Source organism: Podarcis liolepis (genome assembly GCF_965112155.1).
Source record: "Podarcis liolepis genome assembly, chromosome: 1".
Lineage (NCBI taxonomy): Eukaryota > Metazoa > Chordata > Lepidosauria > Squamata > Lacertidae > Podarcis > Podarcis liolepis.
Genome location: NC_139554.1, coordinates 63,921,320 through 63,941,496, shown reverse-complemented (window position 1 = coordinate 63,941,496; position 20,177 = coordinate 63,921,320). Strand labels below are relative to the sequence as shown.

At 41.1% G+C, this 20,177-nt stretch overlaps 1 protein-coding gene across 1 annotated transcript; it reads right to left on the bottom strand.

The window, feature by feature from the left end:
• Window positions 1-278: 278 nt before the first annotated feature.
• Window positions 279-13,659, bottom strand: ARL14EP (ARF like GTPase 14 effector protein). The gene is made up of 4 exons (XM_083465608.1): window positions 13,073-13,659; window positions 5,837-6,333; window positions 3,998-4,128; window positions 279-3,260 (listed from the first exon to the last, which is right to left on the bottom strand). Exons 2-4 carry the CDS (start codon window positions 6,257-6,259, stop codon window positions 3,032-3,034), a joined length of 783 nt encoding a protein of 260 aa, XP_083321734.1. The 5' UTR covers window positions 6,260-6,333; window positions 13,073-13,659; the 3' UTR covers window positions 279-3,031.
• Between the last annotated feature and the right edge of the window lie 6,518 nt (window positions 13,660-20,177).

Here is a 20,177-nt window from a genome sequence, read left to right as displayed (position 1 = left end):
TTTGCTGTTATTATGCAACTGTTACTATGTTATTTTGCTATGCTGTTATTAAATTGTTTTTGTAGTGTCCGTTTGAAATGCATTCCTTTTTTGTGAGCCACTTTGAGCATTTATTTATTTTTTGGTGGAAAAGCGGCATACAAACAAAGTGAATGAGTAGTAGTCCTCTGTTTTGTAATAAGTTTGGGCTAAGTAAATTAACAGAAAGTAGAGGTATTCAGATATTTACTCTTCATTATCTGGATGAACTTTAAAAAGAAGAATAATAGAACTAAATATGTGGCTCAAATAAATGTATTTATTAACAGGATTTGATAAATGATAAGAAACATAGGAATCTTCAGACGTGAGTTGACAAAGAAAATACCTGATATTTACTCAATAGTGTATCTTCGTTTGCAGCTGTCTAGTATTAGCAGTAATGTTTCAGTGTAAGTGGAGTAAGTTTTTATGCATAACTAATCACTTCAGCATGCAGTACATACTATCTGTTAGTATTCATGGAATTGACCAAAGTATCTGTGCACAGAACTGCAACCTCTGTTTAATTAATGTTAATATCTGGAGAAGATTACCAATACATACCTGTATCAAAATGTAAAGAAAAATATATTACCAATACATACTAGTCATTACATTGTATAACATTTTATAATAGATTAGGCGCTGAGACACACGTCTAAACATTTGAGGGTAAATTTGATCAATTTTTTGTTGAAGAAATTAGACAAACACAATATTTGCATTGCTGCTTCACATTATTTTAGTGCCAGTAGATGTCAACACTAAGAAATTTAAGTTCAAGAGGATTTCATATTCCAGCATGCTGCAATGTGACTTGCAGCTATTTATCTGCCAGTATCCAAATTTTTAAACTGATAGTGAGCTCATGCAGCATAATGTCTTCTTCCTCTACGCCTTTCTACAATTCCACAAATTTGCTCAGGGGTTCCTCAACCCCACAGAGCAGATTTTGAGAGCCTGCAAGAGCGAAGCTCTGATTGCATGATTAAAAGTCTGTTCTGCTCGTACCTGGACAGCTTTGGATAAAACCATATATGTGTATCTTATTGTGCAGGTGCCAAACTTTTCCCTTTAAGTACTTTTATTTTATTGTAAGCTTTGCAGAATGCCACTTTGCAGGGAGAGTAAAAAAATCCATCTGTTGAAATAACTTGCCAGCAGTTAGGCAGCCTCTAAAAACAGTTTTAGGTGATGGCTAGTTTTCTGTACATAGCTGTAAGAACTTTACTACATAACATATGAAATCAATCAAGTCAAGCAAAGTTGCACATAGTATTCTAAAGTTATTTTACGGGATTTAAAAAAAAAAATTAAATCTGTATTGATTCATACAATAGGGGAAAAAAGCCCAAAACCACAGTATGGTAATACTTTTATTAAGACCGATGAAAATGACTGTGTGACATTTTGGTTGGTCCCAATAAAGCTACCAGCATACTGAGGCTTTGGAGTTGATTTAGGTAGAAAAATGCTTTTTTGAAAAAAAGATACCAAGTGAAGCAATTTTAAATTTAATAACCATTCCTACTGCGGATTTCTCTTTACAAGATGATTTGCTAATGCCCAATTTAGTCAGATATAATGCAGCCCCAGCAAAGGTGTAATCTTAAGTCTTTTAAAGTACAGACATTTGCAAATTGTAAAAAAATGCAATCATAATTGATAATGAAATGGTTTCTATACATATCTAAATAAATGCACGCATACAAATACTGTAAAGACGCAATTGACTTAATCCAGAGGCTCCTTGGATACACTCCAATGTTCTCAGACCTCATGGCCCCTCAATAAACATTTATGTGTCAAATAAGGGAGTAGTTGCACGTGGGCCCATCGGAGCAGTCATGGAACTCCAGGTTCAGGGCTCTGGATTCAATTCCATCTCCTCCTGAATTTAGGGACAAACATCCACTAGCTCCTATGCAGCTTTCTTGCTTTGCATGACACAATTTGCCTTCCTAGGACAGTACAGGTAACAGGAGAAATTCCTGAACATAGGCGGAGTCAAACAAAACTCCTAGGATAATACTTAAAAGGAACTTTTTAAGTCTTACACATTTTACCACCTAACCATCATTTCAAATAGAAAGTCATCTATGCTCGAGGGCAAATTTTATTTACACAGATACAATTCCTTATTGCATATGGGGTCAAAACTATGAAAATGGCCCTGCAAGAAAATGCAGCCTTTTAATTGCTACTGAAAATAAATTCTGTACATATCCTTATGCAGAGCATCGGTGATTGCAATATAAAACACATTACTCCTGGTTCCCCATTTGTGCTCCTAATGTCCAAATTCAAATAATTAACTTGCACATATTCTTAAAGGCTAAATGGGACTCTGTTGTCATTCATCCTAGAAATTCTGTCTGACTGCCTAGAGACTCAAATATATAGTTCTCAAATAACAAACCCATAATGGAAATGCTACCTGAGAAATGCTATCTTTGGTTTATTATTTTCTCCTCATCAGTGAAATACTGTTGAAAACACAAGACAGATTTGTATCCAGATTAAAAACAGAAACACGGAAATATTTCAAAGTGGTCCAATACTTTTCTTTGAAGTGGTACCATCTTCTCAAAAAGCCTTTTATCTGTCATTAATATCTTCTACCCACCATGTAACATCATTATCAAATAACAAATTTACTATGTGCTAATACTGCTCATGGCTTCTAGCAATTAAAGTGATGAAATCAGTGGTCACATTTCTGAAATGGGCAACACTCCCAGGTGAAAAGAGGGGAGACGCTTGGGCAATGCATCTTTTCCACAGAGTACATGGTGCAAAATGTATAATACTGTTCCGATTAATCCACTTGCCCATTAATAAGGTTCTAGATTATCTTTTTTGTAAGGGTGCCAAAAAGGGGAAATTAACTCTGAGCCACAACTTTCATATACCACTTCAAACGCTAACTGGAAATCTGAACAAAGTTTATGCATTTTTGTAAGTGAAAACCTTTGGCATGTACGCTCATTACTTGAATTCAACGTGTAAGCTATACCGCTTGCTTATTCCTTATAATTTCTCCTCCTTCTATCTCAATTTGCTCATATAGCCATTTGCGATCACAGCGGCATTCAGGTCCACACTTGCTGGAGTCACACTTGGGACAAGCATAGAAACATCCCAGGCAATCTTCATCAAGACAGTCACAGAGGTCTATCCCACTATAAAGCAGAAGTCCTTGGCTATCGTACACTTTGCTCTTTGCTGGTATGAGTTGCCTGGAGGAGAGAGAAAGCAGAATTAACAGCAGTCTGTAACACTGGACTCCATTTTAAGTCACTGGCAATTCAGTTTAAATCTACTTTTAGGTGAATTTGCTCTGGCTAATATTATGCCAAGAATCAAAAGCCATACAATACATTAGCCACAGAGACTGCCAATAAATTTCGGGCAAGTTTAGGTTCTAGGGAGGCACCATTACATATAGAAACATGTTGACAGAGTCTGTCCGTGCAACAGCTTGTCATATCTGTCCATAGGCTATGCAATTTTGTTTCCTTTCTCTTTCCCTTTGCAACTGTGGACAGAATGTTTTAGGGTTCATTAATTTTGGGGAAGGGCACCATTACTATCTAAGGTGTGATCACATGTTATATCTGAAAGGAGTCTACTGACGCTGTGGACAACTCTAATCAACATTCACCTTCCTGCTTCAGTACAGAATTGATTTGTTCAGAACCACTTTGGAACAGAAAAGGCAGGATCAGTCACCTTTTAGCTATTCTGTGGATTAATTCAGATGCTCCAAAAGCATTATTGTGTGGCAATTCTTTATTCTTCAAGGTTTTTTCCATGCCTTACAATGGATTTTTATCACACCATTTCTATGCACTTGAATGAAAAGAGATTCTATCTACTTAAGCAGACTTGAAGCATGGTCCAGATGCAAATAAAGACTTTCCCCCAAGGGCGTGAAAGCAAGGATAAATGTAATCATCGGAGGGAAAGAGCTCACCTGTCTGAATTGTTGGATGTGCTTTTTGTCTGCAGCCTTCTTTTTTCCCTTTTGTTTGCTTCTGGAGCAAATTCAGAATGTCGTCCTGGATTAGCAAACTGTAAGGACTTCAAGGCCTTAGTTGTACGTCCCTGAACAGATACAGACAATTTCATTGGAACTATTAATGCAAAGCTTAATGCATACACTGCCAGAGGCTTGCTAATCAACTTAGAATGCTGTCACTTCTTAGATAAAAAGAGGCTCAAAGCTGGGGCCAAATGTAAAAAAACCTTTCTGTTGTGTGTCATTGCCTTCAAATGCTCAGTTCATGAATATGAAGGGGGATAAGGTTGAGATGCCCTCAATCCCTGTCTACATGAACAGGGTATCCACCAGCAATTGCTCTTGGTCAAGGAAGATTATTACAGGTTAATACAAAAAATGTTAACAAGTGGTTGCTGTATGCTGTGGCACAAAGCATCCCTCTCCCCCAACACACGTATTTTAATTTTATGACATCTTAGCCACCTGACCACTCGTAAGGTTTCTCTAAACGGGCAGTAACACTAGGAAGTAAAGTAAAAAAGCAATGGCAATTTCTTGTGGAGCAGGTAAGCGGGATATGAGTATATATCTAATGGTGCAAATTAATGGAAACAGAAATAGTGAAAGCCTATTTAATAAGTAAACAGGACATATTTTCAGTTCACTCTTGACCTCACCTTTTAAAAAATTAACTGCTGTATGTTTTCATTAGACGAAGAGTGGAGAATAACTTCCATTTCAAAGTACATCTACCATCATGCTGCTTTTTATTGCTAGGAATAGATACCCCCCCATCAAGTGATGAAATAAGTTCTAAGGGAGAAGAATGATATCGATTCAATCCCATCAGAACTCCTACACTTTGCTCTGTTGTATGTGTAGATTAGACCTCATTGTTCCCCAAAGACTGCTGTGGTTCCAACTTTTATACATGTCTATGAATTAATCCACTTCTACTCAGTTTCACCATTCTAGTGTCAAGCCCTGCTCTCTTCCACATTAATCACGTTAGACTTGCTTAGGGCACATTCATACATATATTCATAATATAACATGTGAGGAACTGCAGCTAGATGTATTAATGCTCTATTGCCAGTTACTACATTTGAGATTACGTGAGGTTATATCAGAGTGCCTTTTGTTAAGTTTTGATTAACGATGGCTGTTTCACATAATTCTTCATGTTGCACTTATCAAGTGATGACCACACATGTGGAAATTGCACAGTATTTAGCATACCATTAGTACCTGAGGGTTAATTAATTAATAAATTAATAATAGCTATCTTAGTGATGGGGGGACGCGGGTGGCGCTGTGGGTTAAACCACTGAACCTAGGACTTGCCGATCAGAAGGTCGGCAGTTCGAATCTCCGTGACGGGGTGAGCTCCTGTTGCTCGGTCCCTGCTCCTGCCAACCTAGCAGTTCAAAAGCACATCAAAGTGCAAGTAGATAAATAGGTACTGCTCCAGCAGGAAGGTAAACGGTGTTTCCGTGCGCTGCTCTGGTTCGCCAGAAGCAGCTTAGTCATGCTGGCGACATGACCCGGAAGCTGTACGCAGACTCCCTTGGCCAATAAAGCGAGATGAGCACCGCAACCCCAGAGTCGGCCACGACTGGACCTAATGGTCAGGGGTCCCCTTTCCTTTCCTTATCTTAGTGATGCTCTATGTTAAGTACAGCCTAACCCACAGGCACAATTACTTAGAATTAAGGAACAGCATTTTCACTGGGGCTTGCTCTCAGGTAAGTGTGCATAAGATTGAAGCCTAAGTCCAACAGATAGGTGAAAAAAATTATCCCATATACATACGTCTGAATCAAGTCTCCTTCGTTGACGGTCTTCAGAATCAACCTCTGCACTTCCATTTATTATCTGTGTACATTTTTGACAAAGTTTCCAGCCAGGTATAAACTGCCGTCCAAACTTGGCACTTAGAACAGTTGCATCGTCTATGTCAATTGCATGCAAGTTTTTCCTTGAAAGCTTTTTGTGCATATTAAAAGGATCACAGCATGACTTTTGCAAGTCTTCATACCTATCAAGGTAAACTTTAGCATGATGGAAGCAGATTGTATCGTTCTCTGAAAGTGTTATCCCAGTCCTAAGCTGAAGGAGTAACAGATCAGTTGATGATAGTTCTTGTTTAGTCTTGAATCCAGTGTGACAGGTAAAGTATGTTTTATGGCAATCGCTGCTAGCTTGCAGCTGATTTCCTATTGAACATGGATCCATTTTACTTGACCAGTACAATATATTTGATTGTCTACAGTTTGTCTTTGTCGTCCTTAGCAGCTGTTACGATTAGCCTGGAGAAAGCAGTGAAGGAAATGAGATTCATGCTGCATACCTTTACTTTCAACTAGACCCGAAATAAAAGCAAACCTAATATGGATCTTCAAGGATTCAGTTGAACTATACAATGCAGCTGATTGTGCAGGCAACTTTTGCCTTTGTCTTATGATCTGTAGGCAGCCATAAGATTTTGTACAAAACCTCTGCCACCAGAATGCATTAATATGGGTAAAAACTGGCATCCAGAGTACAGCAGCTTCCATGATAGGCGTAGGCATGTCAATGCAACTGCCATACCATTTAAGAAGTTTTTGATATGGAGACCAAAGGAATGCAAGTGGCTAGGACAAGTCTGTACTAGCCTCAAGAAGTGGATACGAAAGGAAGCTTAGCCTAGTTGAGAGTTAAGCCAGATGGACTGGCGTCCCTTGCCAATGAAAGGGTACTTTAAGAGCTACAGTGGCACTGACTTCCTCAAAGGCTGCTCACTGGTAAGACTGCCAAACCAATAACAGTTATCTGTATTAGTGTGACTGTTGGCATTATGAATCCAGAGCTTTCCAGAAAATAAGTTCAACTTCATTTGTCCAAAACCAAAAAATGTCAAGTTGTTTAAAAATTCAAAAATCAAGGTTCTACCTAGGGTCTACTAACAGATCTGATGCAACAATCTTAATGTTTTCAAAACCTCAGGGCATGATTTAAACATAAAAATTATACTGATAGTAGTAGTCTAGTAGATGTCCTTGGGAAAGTATTCTCAAGCCCATCTCTTGAAATCTTCCTGTGTAAAATTTAAGATTTGTAGACAGAAGAAGCTGAAACATGTGTCTTTGTACGAGGCATCTCATACACGCTATTCTGACTATGCTAGGAAGATACACACAGGAGTATTCCCACATTAGAGATGCACCTTCATACCACATCCATTATCTATTTTAATTGAGGAGGAGGGAAGCATCCTAAAGAAAGTTTTTATGAAGATTTTCTAATGCAGTTCATATTCAAGCGGAAGGAAAAGCCAGTAATTTGCAAGGAGAATAACGGAAGCAAAGCATATATGCAGAAGCTATTAAGCAAGTAGAAACATTGCAGATATCTAAATTTTGCAGACAAGCTCCAAATCAGAGCAGCAAAAAAAATTAAAATCCCCTGCTGTTTTCCATCTCCATGAGTCATACATGTGCATGTGTCCATCCATGGTTCGAACTAGTTTTTCAAAAGGCCAAACTGAGATTTTACTCAGAACTAGGATCATTTTTAAGACATCTTCTAGTATTGGCACAGATATGGCATTTGTTTCAACTAATTTCAGAGGCCAAAATTCAAAGAACACTGTGCTTATTATGCACATGCTCTGTACCAAATTTCTCTTCAGGCTGCAGCCTCTCACACTGCACTGAATGCCTCCTGATCTTCTAGAGCAGATTTTTCAAGAGGGCATGATGGAATTGCTCTCAAAAGTCCCGGATGCTTCAGCTGGAGACACTATCATTTTTCTTGTCTTACTTCTTAAGAAATATTGCATTTTGCATTCTCTTTTCAGGCTCAAGCCTTCGCAGCAACATGTCACAGGGAGCAACATGTTCCCACCTCTGCAAGCATTTCACTTCTGCAGCTAAACACTGAACTTAGGCTTTTAATGGTATGTTTAAGTTCCCACAAATTCACCACAAATTCCAATAGAACATTGCTTGTTTTCAAAAAATTATCTTACTGGTTTGAAGACCTCGTCCCATTTGGGATAGAGAAACAGATGTACAAAACTGTTTTCTGCTGTCAGACCCTGCTTAAAATGACAGGATCAAGATTTGAGTAATGTTGTTACTGGCAATATTTTACCATGATGAATGCTGCAACATCTGGTACTTCAGTTTTGCTCACATTTAAAGAAAGGTAGGGTAGCAGCAAATTTTAGTAAGAACAGAAGATGGCAAGAATATTACATTAATTTGCTGTTGGCGTGAAACTAAGCTAAACTGCTGATGCCCTATGAAATGCTCATTAAAACCATGGCAGGTGGTGCTAGAAATCAAGCAAGCAACAACTGCTGGTGTTTACAGAAAGAATTTTTTAAAAGGGAGAAGGCACTACACCATCAGCAGCAGGACAGGGTAACAAGATGAAAGAGTAGGAGGAGAAATATCAGCAAATTCAGGATTACGTTTTCCATTCTGGAGAACAGGCTTGTAATTCTACACTTCTACAATTCCATTTTTAATGGACAGATTCTTCTGTGTTTGAGTTGTTCAGTGTTCTTTAGCATGGCATCATGCGGTCTTCATCAACCACCCAAGGCAAAACCAGGGTGGAACAAACTCCACAAACGCTTCAACACAATTGAAAGGCTCAGGCGAGTGTGCATTAGCACACAATACCAAAAGGGTTCAGATTCTTTATTGTGCATGGGTATTCTTTTGACCACTTTGGGATCATATAAATGCTGAAGCATTTGTAGGAATTAGCTCTAAGGTGACAGATGCTATTTGTCACATGTCAACTTTCCTGGCAGTTATTCCTATGAAACTAACCAAATTGCAAACTGTAGCAAACTTACTTCTGCACCCTACCCAGCACAGCTGCCTCCTCCCTTTCACCCTCTACAGTACTAGTCTAGCTATCTTTGCCTTGGAAAATAGGGAGATCACAGCTAGAAAAATAATGCAACTGTCAAGTTGCACCCATGATCTCTGGAGCATAGGAGTTTCACTGTGGAGCAAAGAGGAATGAGTGCCAGCAGAGACAAGGGAAGTGAGCTGCAGGGAAAATGAGCAGTCAAGCGACAACTTTTAGCAAGGCACTTGGGATGATGATGCTTGGAAAAATTCTCACTAGCTCAATGAAATATTTTTATAGGTGGCCAGACCATTCTCTTCTGGCAGGCTTTATGGATGTTGAACATATTAAGAGTCATATTTTCTGCTGCTATAAATGGGATATATTTCTTTCAAATGCACTGTTATTGACTACTTTGAAATATTTTTTATGATACAGTATGTAATTGTATTATTTTTAGTGAGGCTGACTGAAGGACCTTTTGATGAAAAAACAGAATTTAAATAAAAACAAAATTAAATTAAATTAGTTTACGATACATGTTGAAGAGTGAGTGCGTTGGGAAGCAGGGGGCTGGGTCAGGGTGCTAAACTGGTCAATGCATCCACTGACTAAGGCTGCATTCACATGGCAGTTGATACAGTTTTTAATCCTTTTCCGCAACTGCTTTAAGTTCTGCATTATATTTGAACTTTCACATGAGCATCTTGGAACAGGACTTGACTGGCTAGCTTTACACTGCAACCTTTTGTTGCAGCTCCCACTTGTTCCAATAGTGAGCACAAGTGATCAAATACCTATGTGTTTGGGAGCACAACTGGGCCATCAAAATAAATAAATAAATAAATAAATAAATAAATAAATAAAAATCAGTTGTTTCTACATACTCAAGGGAATCTCCCCAAGCAAGTATATACATTTCAACACTAAGAAAAATATTTTTAAACTGCAAAATGGCCTGACAATTCCTAGAATTACAGACTGTTGATAGCAGACTGAGAGGGGGGAAGGAGTTTAATGAACCAGGAATCAGACATATAGTAACTACTCAGGAGTTTTTTTTCCTCTGCACATTTATCAACCATGGGAGATTAGAGTTCTATATTACATGAGGAGCCTACATAAGTAGAAAAGGCTCTCCACTTCAGAAATTAAGCACATGGGAGTGTCACAGAAGTGAAAAGGCCTACAGCAAAGGAGTCAAGCAAAACATTAAAAAACAAAACAAAAAAACCCCAAAGGGAACAATTCCAACCCACTCAGCCTAATGAGGATTTAAGGGCCATGGAACATTGAATACAAGTTGCAAAATAAAATATGGAAAAGGGGTGGGGATAGAGGATGAGAGTGAATGGGTCTGCTTAATCCCTACACAGCAGGGCATGGATAACCTGTGGCCTTCAGTATGTTGCTGGACTACAATACCTATCAGCCCTAGCTAGGGCCTTTTCGGTGGCTGTTCTCAGAGTTTGAACTCCCTCCCAAGAGAAGTTAGACTGGCTCCCTCTTAGGAGTCCTCCTGCCAGACACCTTGTTTCAGCATGCTTTTGAAAACTGACAGTTTGTAATGAGGAGATGGGTACCACACTGTTTTTGTTGTGATTGTCTGCGATTGCCCATCCATAGTTTTAGTTCTATTAATGTTTAATTTTTTAATGACCCCACCCCCCATTTTTAGTTGCTCTTATTTTATCTGTGAGCCCCTGTCAGGGGGAAAAGGCGGAGCATAAACAAATATAATAGTAGTAGTAGTAGTTGCAGAAGATGGAAGTTACAGTTCAACAAGACTTGGAGGGGTCACAGGTTTCCCATCTGCTCTACTGGGGATATTATCTTGGAAGACAGCATTGCTGACTCGCTGGCACCATGTATCGAGAGTGGAATTTTTGTGTGAGGGAGGTTACGTTATTTAGTTCTGCACTGTATAGTTGTAATGGAGGTAGCAGCAGCATTCAGTTTCTTATAAGAAAGAAGCGCAGGGCCCAAACAGTTTATGTCACCTGCCCTATAAGCTTTTCTTTCATTCTTGAGGCAAACTGCACTTGTTCAGCAGAAAGAGAAACAGACTCTGAATGTGCTCAGAGGTACTTTTAACATACTGCTACTGGCTGGTACAATAATCAGCAGTAACAAAGCACTGTTCAAATATGTATAAACCCATCATCTGGACCCTACCAAGGTCACATTTAGAGAATGCAGTAGAATTGAGAGAATGCTCAGAAGAAGAAAGGAAAACTCCTGCAAACAGCTCTGAACCAGGCGATCATAAGACACCAAGAAAAGGGGAAAGAAGGGAGAAGCTCTCCACTGATTACTGATTGTACCTCTGGTCATATGCCTAAAGGTAACCTAGAAGCCAGCAATTATGGCAAACGTGCTACAGCACATATTAAAGCAAAGAAGATATTACATATACAAAAAGTTTTACAAAATACAGAAAGCACATAAAGCACATGAATTTATAACACAAAGAGGCAATCCTAATAGAACATATAGCTGCATACAGATTTTTGCTTTTTGTACTGCAGCCGGAGTGCTTTAAATTACTGTGGCACTAGTCCTGGTCTGGTATCAGTAGTTCAATTGCTATGAAAATGTAATGGTGTAGGTGAGGAACAAAAATAGGCTCCTCAACACAAGGGACTGGCCTGTTTGGATGATTTTCCTATCATCTCCGCAAAGCTACAGGTTGCATGGCACAAAACTGGGTTTGCGACCAAATGTACACTCAAAGAGCTGTAATTTACTATTTAATTTATATACTGCTTAATTGCCAAGGTGGCTTTTAAGCAGTTTAGAAGTATCAATGTTTCCTGAGTTTTTCACATTTATAGTTAGCACATCTCTAATGTATAAATGTGGTATTTAGTAGAACTACAAATGCAGACTGGCTCTCATATTAGTCCCACAAAAGTGATGTGGCTAAATTGACTAAAACAGCTTGAAGCATTTGTCTACTCAAATGAAGGCCCAGTCTCTTTCTAAGAGATTTAGACAACTATACACTGTATCGGCCTGAATATAAGCCTCACCTTTCCCCCCAAATTCCGACCCTGAAAAGTTAAAGCGCAGCTTACATTCACAATCTTATGGTATGCAGCCAGGAACGCGGGTAAAACAGTGCCTGTACATAGTCCCCCATCCTCTCCCCCAAGGCTGGGAAGGGAGAGAGTGAGGAAGGGGAAAGGCAGCCAGACGCAACCACCCCCCCCCATGCAGTCAGGAACATACTGGCTTATATTTGGGTATTCCCCCCCTCCAATTTTAAAGGTGCGGCTTATATTTGGGGCAATACAGTATTTCCTTCATATATTTAAAGGGCCTGTGATTTTCACACTCAAAATATCACACATGTATATATTGCTAGAGTCTGTTTTGCTACAGTCTGTTTTGCGAAACATGAGAAACTAGCGGAAAATGCACAAAAACAACTGAATGTGACAGTGGCAAGCCTACCTTCAAGTCTGAAAACTTATTGACTGAGGATATGTCAAAACAGTCAAGTTCCATCTACATAACCTCAGTCTCTACCTTTGGTTAACTTTTCCCAATTTACCACAGAACCCAATCAAGGCTATTTTCCAAGTTATGAATTAACAGGGGGGAAAGTTATGTTCCAGGGAACATTCTGTGTGAAAAAGAACCAGTAGAGCATTTAACTTTTTTTTATTTCAAAGCACACGCGTGCATTTCTACACACACACTGTAGATGCATCTTTATATATTTATTGTATATGCATCTTTCTCTGCGTTAGTTGTGCATTCCTGGTAACATCTCACTGCCTAACCTACCTCACAAGATTGTTGCGAGGGCAACAATAAATAGGGGCGGGGAGAAACTCAAAGCCGTTCGAGATCCCGTATGGCGCAATGGTTACAGCGCAGGTCTATGACTTGGGGGGGAGGCCTGGGTTCGAGTCCCCGCTCAGCCGTGCAGCTCAGTGGGTGACCTACCTCGCGGGGTTGTTGAGGGGATGAAATGGGGGAGAACCATGTGCAAAGCCTTGAGCTCCTTGGAACAAAAGGCGGCGTATAACTGCGACAAATTAAAAGCACAGCAGGATAAGCAGCGCTAACAAATCTAGCGTATTAGCGACTCCCAACGTTCCCCGTGTCGTTAAAATCACGCGCACGTGGGGAAATAGCATTATCCTCGCAAAAGCTTTACGGCTTCCCCGCTCCTCCTCCGGCGCCTACCTTCACATAGGCTCTCCTGCGGCCCTGTCCCGCTCCCACCCCAGCGCTCGCCTCGCCCGTGGCCGCCATGAAGCCGACTGGCCCCAGCAGCGACGCGTCGACGGAAGGAAACGGCTGCCCGCGAGGAAAGGGCGGCAGCTCACATTCCCTATCGCGACTTCCGGCTCCCGAGCACTTGTTGGAGGGCGTCCGCCATGTGCGGGGCAAGGTGAGTAGAAAGGTAAAAGCAGCCTTCAGTTAAGACGGGCCGTGTGGTCGCAGCGCGTTCTCCGAGATTGGCCGAGGCTTCCAAGCACGCGGTTATTTTGTTGGGGGGCGCGGAGCTTTGCTCGTTGAACTCTTGCCGCCGCGTAGGCAGAAATTCGGCACGACGGGCACTCCTCCGTCAGTGAGGGACACTAACAAGGAAGGTCGCGCTTTTCTGCCCTTTATGTATGGCTCAGCAGAAGACCAGCCACTTGAAACTACCATGTCAAAGCGTATTTCCAATAAGCTTTTGGCAGGCGCTTGCTCCTTCGGGTCGGTTTGTTTTGGAGAGAGTGGAGGCGTCAAATGTGCACCTTCGTTCTCTACAACATTTGTTCAACAGTCCTCTTTTCCCTTTCCGGTCAAGTGAATGAACGTTACAGCTAATTTAGCAGCGGCGCATGCGCAGCAAACTTCCCCTCTTCCTTTCCCCGCGCTATGAAAACATAGCAACTTCGACTTCGTGTCACGTCTCGCGAGAATGCTCTCACCACACACAACCGACGTGATTTCAGACCTACCTATTTCTGACTACGATTGGGCTGCATCGCTGAGATTGTATGTCAGTTCTGGGTCAGTCAGTGGAAGGTGCTTCGTGATAAGTTTGGTTGCCCTTTTCTGCATCTATTCCAGCTCTGCAATAATGTTTTTGAAGTGTACTGTCAGAACTGTACACAGCATTCCAAGTGCAGTTGCACCATAGATTAGTATAATGGCGTTAAGGTGTTGACAGCGTTATTTTAAATTCCTTTCCCAATGATCCTAGCATGTAATTTGCCCTTTTTACAGTTGTCACACACTGCTGACATCCAAGGTCTCACACCTAGTCAATCACTGTCCGTTCAGACGCCATGCACATATATGTGAAATTAAGATTTTTTGCCCTGATACACATCACTTTACAGTTGCTTACATTTCATTGCATTTGCCATTTTCTACCTATTCTTTCAGCTTGGAGAGATCCTTTTGGAGCTATTCACAATCCTTTTTTGTTTTAACCACCCTGAACATTTTATTATCATGAGGAAACTTAGCTACGTAGCTCCTTGAGCTGCTTGAACTACGTCCCTGCTCATTCCTAACTCTCTTTTTTGCCAATTATTTTTTTATTGGTTTTCCATAATTTTAACAAATCATTACCAAATTAATACAAATTGCTCATCCCTAACTCTAGATCAAGGGATGCGGGTGGTGCTGTGGGTTAAACCACAGAGCCTAGGACTTGCTGATCAGAAAGTCGGTGGTTCGAATCCCCGTGACGGGGTGAGCTCCGGTTGCTCGGTCCCTGCTTCTGCCAACCTAGCAGTTCGAAAGCACATCAAAGTGCAAGTAGATAAATAGGTATCGCTCCGGCGGGAAGGTAAACGGCGTTTCCGTGTGCTGCTCTGGTTTGCCAGAAGCGGCTTAGTCATGCTGGCCACATGACCCAGAAGCTGTACGCTGGCTCCCTTGGCCAATAAAGCGAGATGAGCGCTGCAACCCCAGAGTCAGCCACGACTGGACCTAATGGTCAGGGATCCCTTTACCTTTACCTAACTCTAGATCACTTATGAACAAATTAAAAAACATAGGTCCCAATACTGAGCTTTGGGGAACTCTACCTAGTACTTCCCTTCATTGGTAGAACTGTCCATTTTATTCCTTCTTTTTGGTTCCTGGTTTTTCCAATATATTTGTTGAAACAAAGTCTGCGTCTATAAGCAATCTGTTCATATGTTGCAAGCATTGTCATGTTGTCAATCCATTGATTGACAACAAGACAATGCTTGATATTTTTATTATGTTTTTAGATATGCTGTAAGCTGCCCACAGTGGCTAGGAAAAACCCGCCACATGGGCAGGGAGTAATAATAATAATAATAATAATGATGATGGAACATATATTTATTTTCCCATTTCATCAATGAAAGCCACCTTGAGAGTTTTGCAGTTAAAGGTGATGTATAAAGAATTCTCCCTTTCCAACAGCCCTAGACAGTTATCAAGTTACTGAATTTATTGAATTTATATCCAGCCCTTCCTCCTCAAGGAGCTCAGGATTGCAAATTAAAAATACAATTTAAATATAAAGTTGATCAGATTGCTTCGCAGTCATCATTATGCATAAATCCTGGACACTTTTCACTATCATCCATGGACTTTTCAGAACTGGACCACATGCAGAGCTGTGTGTAGCAGCAAACATTTTTTCCTGTGACTTTTCTGATGTCAGTCTGTGGAATAATAGATTTCTAGATGCAGACTTTAGTACTGATGAAGAGGCAGCAGAGGGCGTACCAAGTCTTATTTTTGAATGTTTTGTGTATGGTTCTGGATTCTGTCTGAAAAAAAGAAAAAGAGAATGAGCAATCAAGCAAAAGAGGTTTAAGCTTAAATTTGTATGAAGAGGATCGTGAAGATTCCCCACTCACATCCATGGGAATATTTTAACTCAAAAGTTGCCATTATCTCACATAAAGCCAAACACAAAAAGAGGATGCATAAGGAGAAATCAAGAGATTGAAATGTTCGTATTTTTTCACTCTATAAGACGCACCTAGCTTTAGAGGAGGAGAACAAGAAAAAAAATGTTCTCTCTCTTTCTGTGCAGCGCTTCTCCAGCAAAGCGGGAAGAGAAATGGAAGGGGCTCTGTTAAAAGAGCAAGCATTAAAAACTTGCCTAAACAGGGCTGCTTTCAGATGTCTTCTAAAAGTCAGATAGTTGTTTATTTCCTTAACATTAGATGGGAGGGCGTTCCACAGGGCAGGTGCCACCACCAAGAAGGCCCTCTGCCTGGTTCTTATCCCAGTCTGCATTGGCTCTGAAAATGTTTGGATAGATGCTTTTATTGTTGATGTTTGTATTGTTTGGGTTTTTTTAAAAAAAGATCACTGGGACGTTTTGTGGGAAGTGATTCATAAATAAAATAAATTGTTTGTTACAGGGAACCAGGCTTTTAATGTTTGATGCATTACTGTATTTTTGATGCATTACAGGTCCCAGCTCCTGCCAACCTAGCAGTTCGAAAGCACACCAGTACAAGTAGATAAATAGGTACTGCTGTGGCAGGAAGGTAAACAGTGTTTCCGTGCGCTCTGGTTTCTATCACGGTGTTCCATTGCACCAGAAGCAGTTTAGTTATGCTGGCCACATGACCTAGAAAGCTGTCGGTGGAAAAACACTGGCTTCCTCGGCCTGAAGGTGAGATGAGCACCGCAACCCCATAGTCGCCTTTGACTGGATGTAACCATCCAGGGGTCCTTTACCTTTACCTTAATCTCAGGGCTGGGTACTGTACAGTGGAACCTCGGGTTATGTACCGCTCTTGTTGTGTATTCTTCAGGATACGCATGAGGCGAACCCGGAAGTAATGGGAAGGTTTTCGGCGGCTGCACCTGTACAGAAGCGGACTACCAACCCGCGCGCCTATGCAGAGCAGGCACCTTTGGATACGAAGTTTTCGGGGTATGCACGGACCCCCTGGACCCCCTGGAATGAATTCAATTCGTATCCAAAGGTACCACTGTAATGTGCTCTATGTGGGGCTTCCCCTGGGTCTGGCTTGACAGTGCCAGCTGGTGCAGAAAGTGGTGGAGAGACTGCTGATCTGGCCAAGAACATGTGATACCATTGTTTAAACTTATACACAAGCTGCCTACTACCAAGTCAGGATCAAGGTCTTTGCATTAATTCACAAAGCCTTGAAAAACGTAGGTCCTAGGTACCCCAGTAGCTGCTTGAACACTTATACCCTAGTCATTGGAGATCACTGGAGGAGTGTCGTTGGTCATTCCCCAAGTTGGAGAGGCTCACAAGAAGAAACCAAGCCTTGAGTGTCATTGGCTCAGACTTGTGGAATACTCTGCAAATGGAGATTCAGCAGTTGCCTTTTGTTTAAGTGCATGCTGCAGACTTTTCTGTTCTGTCAGGAATATGCAGGTAATTAAGAATACATCTGTTCACAATAGCTATCTGATTTCTGATTTTAACTTTTCTATATAGTTTTATGTACTATTATTGTAAGCTGCTATGATATTTTCTATGAATAGTGGTGTAGATAGATAGATAACTCTCCTGCAGTCTCAAGCAATGCATTTCCTGTCTTGAACCACTGTGTGGTGCTCATCTCTTTTCCATAATGTGTTTGTTTCTCTTTTGCGAGCTCTAGAGTCAGGCTGGATGGTGCTACCAACTGCGCCCTCCTAGCCATAGAATCAACGTGCAGTAGTTACAAATGAGAAAAGGCCATTTGTTTATGATACTGTAGCAACTCCATGCTACATGTTTTTCCATTGTTTATTCAGCCTTTAGTTTATTGGTTTTAACTATATGATCAAGATTTTGTCAGGCACTAAGAATATGTTGTTGTTGTTTAAAAGAGAGAGATGGTTTTTGATCAAAATAAATGGAGCAAGGCACAGTGCAAATCTAAGAAATCATTTTAATGAACCAAACAAACTAACATTACTAACAGGCTAGTGGGTAACAGCATGCCTACTGCCTCCAGTATAACAGAGTTGATGTAGGACATGATATCAGATGACACGACATGCTCATTCTGAGCCCATTAACAATGTCATTGCTTTCATCAGCATCTGCGAGACAAGGGTTCAATAAAAGGGAAGACAAGGGTTAAAAAACCCCCCACCATCCTGAATTCTTTGAATTAAAAAGGGCTGAAATTTGAGGAACCTCCCACTGAAATAAATGGGCCATACCTCAAAGAAAATGTGTTTCAGAACCAAGAGCTTAAGAGTGGCAGACTCTAGGATCAGGGAAACCCATGTTCAAATCTCCACGAGCCATGAAAGTGATTTTGGGCCAGTCACTACTTCTCAGCCTAACCCACCAAGATATTTTGCTGCCTGAGGCAGAGCTGAAAATGGTGTATAGTATGCAAAGCTACTACGTGGGTGGTGCTGTGGGTTAAACCACAGAGCCTAGGACTTGCCGATCGGAAGGTTGGCGGTTCGAATCCCCGCGACGGGGTGAGCTCCCATTGCTTGGTCCCTGCGCCTGCCAACCTAGCAGTTCGAAAGCACGTCAAAGTGCAAGTAGATAAATAGGTACTGCTCCAGCGGGAAGGTAAACGGCGTTTCCATGTGCTGCTCTGGTTTGCCAGAAGCAGCTTAGTCAATGCTGGCCACATGACCCAGAAGCTGTATGCCGGCTCCCTGGGTCAATAAAGCGAGATGAGCGCTGCAACCCCAGAGTCAGCCACGACTGGACCTAATGGTCAGGGGTCCCTTTACCCTTTACCTTATGCAAAGCTAGACAAGTTATTTTGGCACTTGGAAGAGAATCCCACAAGTGCATTTCCCTTGCATTACCAATTTGCTGCCCTTTCATGATGCCCTCGAGGCAATTGCCTCACTTTGCCTAATAATAGAGCAAGCCATTGTTATTAGGGTAAAAACAGGGAAGGGGAGGGGGGACCATGCACACTGAATTGAGCTCCTTGAGTGAAAGGTGGGATAGAAATTAATAATAACCCTCAGCTCAGTTTTAAAATTATTATTTTTAAATAGTAATATGTGATTGTTGTACTTGCTCTTGTGTTTAAATGTGGATGTGAGTCAGAGTGGGTTTTTTTGGAAAGGTTTGCTAGATAATCATACAGGAACTTAGATGGATGTCAAAAACAATTAAATGTTTACAAAGGTGAGTATGAATTCTGTTTTGGTTGCAGAGCAATTTGGAAAGGCTTGGCTGGGAAGCGCTATGGAATTGACAATGTGCGACTCGCGGGATTCAGGATCTCTTGTTTGCCATTTCTTCCTCTATTAATAGAAAGCCATTCTAAAGTCAATTTATAATACTGCCATCGTACATTGGCCCAAGTTTGACAGAGTAGCTGTGAAGTGCTATCCGTCAAGGAAGGCAGCAAGGCTTCCCTTGCAGTGTGGTATCATTGGTGGTGAAATTAATAAAGTATGAATGAGGAACAGTTTTATTGATACCATTTATATTAAATAACAGTGGAAATAGTGCAACTTGTACAGAACAGAATTATTATATTTATTATTCCTAGTTTAATTCATTCAGTAAACTTTAATGCATGGGTTCCCAAACTGTGGTCTACAAGCTTTATTTAGGTCCACAACATGTTTCTGTGGATTTGTGGCCACAGGTGGGAGTTGGCATATTGATCATATTAAACATTCACATTGATTTTTAATTGTATTTTGATTGCTCCTTTTATTTAATAGACTCATAATATTGTAGAGTTGGAAGAGACCATGAGAGTCATCTAGTCCAACCCTCTGCTATATCTTTTGCCCAATGAGGGGCACAAACTGATTCCCTCAGTCTCATGCTCTACCAACTGAACTATTCTCACATTGTATTTTACAGTATCAAAAGTTGAATCCCTTCCCTGTAAACCAGCTGCCCTCAAGACCCTCTGTGAAAGGCACTGAACTGTAGGAGGCACAGAGGGGAAGATAAGGGAGGAAATGCCCGGTCAGGCACCCAGCTGTCGCTTTTAAACAGGCTGCTGTTCCACCCCCTCTTAGAGCTTCCTCAAGATCCCATTAACTCTCAGACGGACCTTCCATTGTTGTGGAGCTAGCCATTCTGCCCCACAAAGAAGTCCTTGATTACCTGAAGGCTACCTGAAGGAGTGTCTCCATCCCCATCCCCATCGTTCATCCCAGACACTGAGATCCAGCTGTGAAGGCCTTCTGGCGGTTCCCTCCCTCCCTGGCGGTTCCCTTCCCTGTTACAGGGAACCAGGCAGAGGGCCTTTTGGGTGGTGGCACCCGCCCTGTGGAATAGCCTCCCATCAGATTTCAAGGAAAGAAACAACTATTTGACTTTTAGAAGACATCTGAAGGCAGCCCCGCTTAGGGAAGTTTTTAATGTTTGATGTTTTATTGT

Coding starts and splice junctions, on each gene's coding strand:
- ARL14EP (XM_083465608.1), bottom strand. CDS start 6,259: ATGGATCCATGTTCAATAGGAAATCAGCTGCAAGCTAGCAGCGATTGC. Junction 4,129..5,836: donor GAAGGAGACTTGATTCAGAC/GTATGTATATGG, acceptor GTATCTGTTCAG/GGACGTACAACTAAGGCCTT. Junction 3,261..3,997: donor ACATCCAACAATTCAGACAG/GTGAGCTCTTTC, acceptor TCTCTCCTCCAG/GCAACTCATACCAGCAAAGA.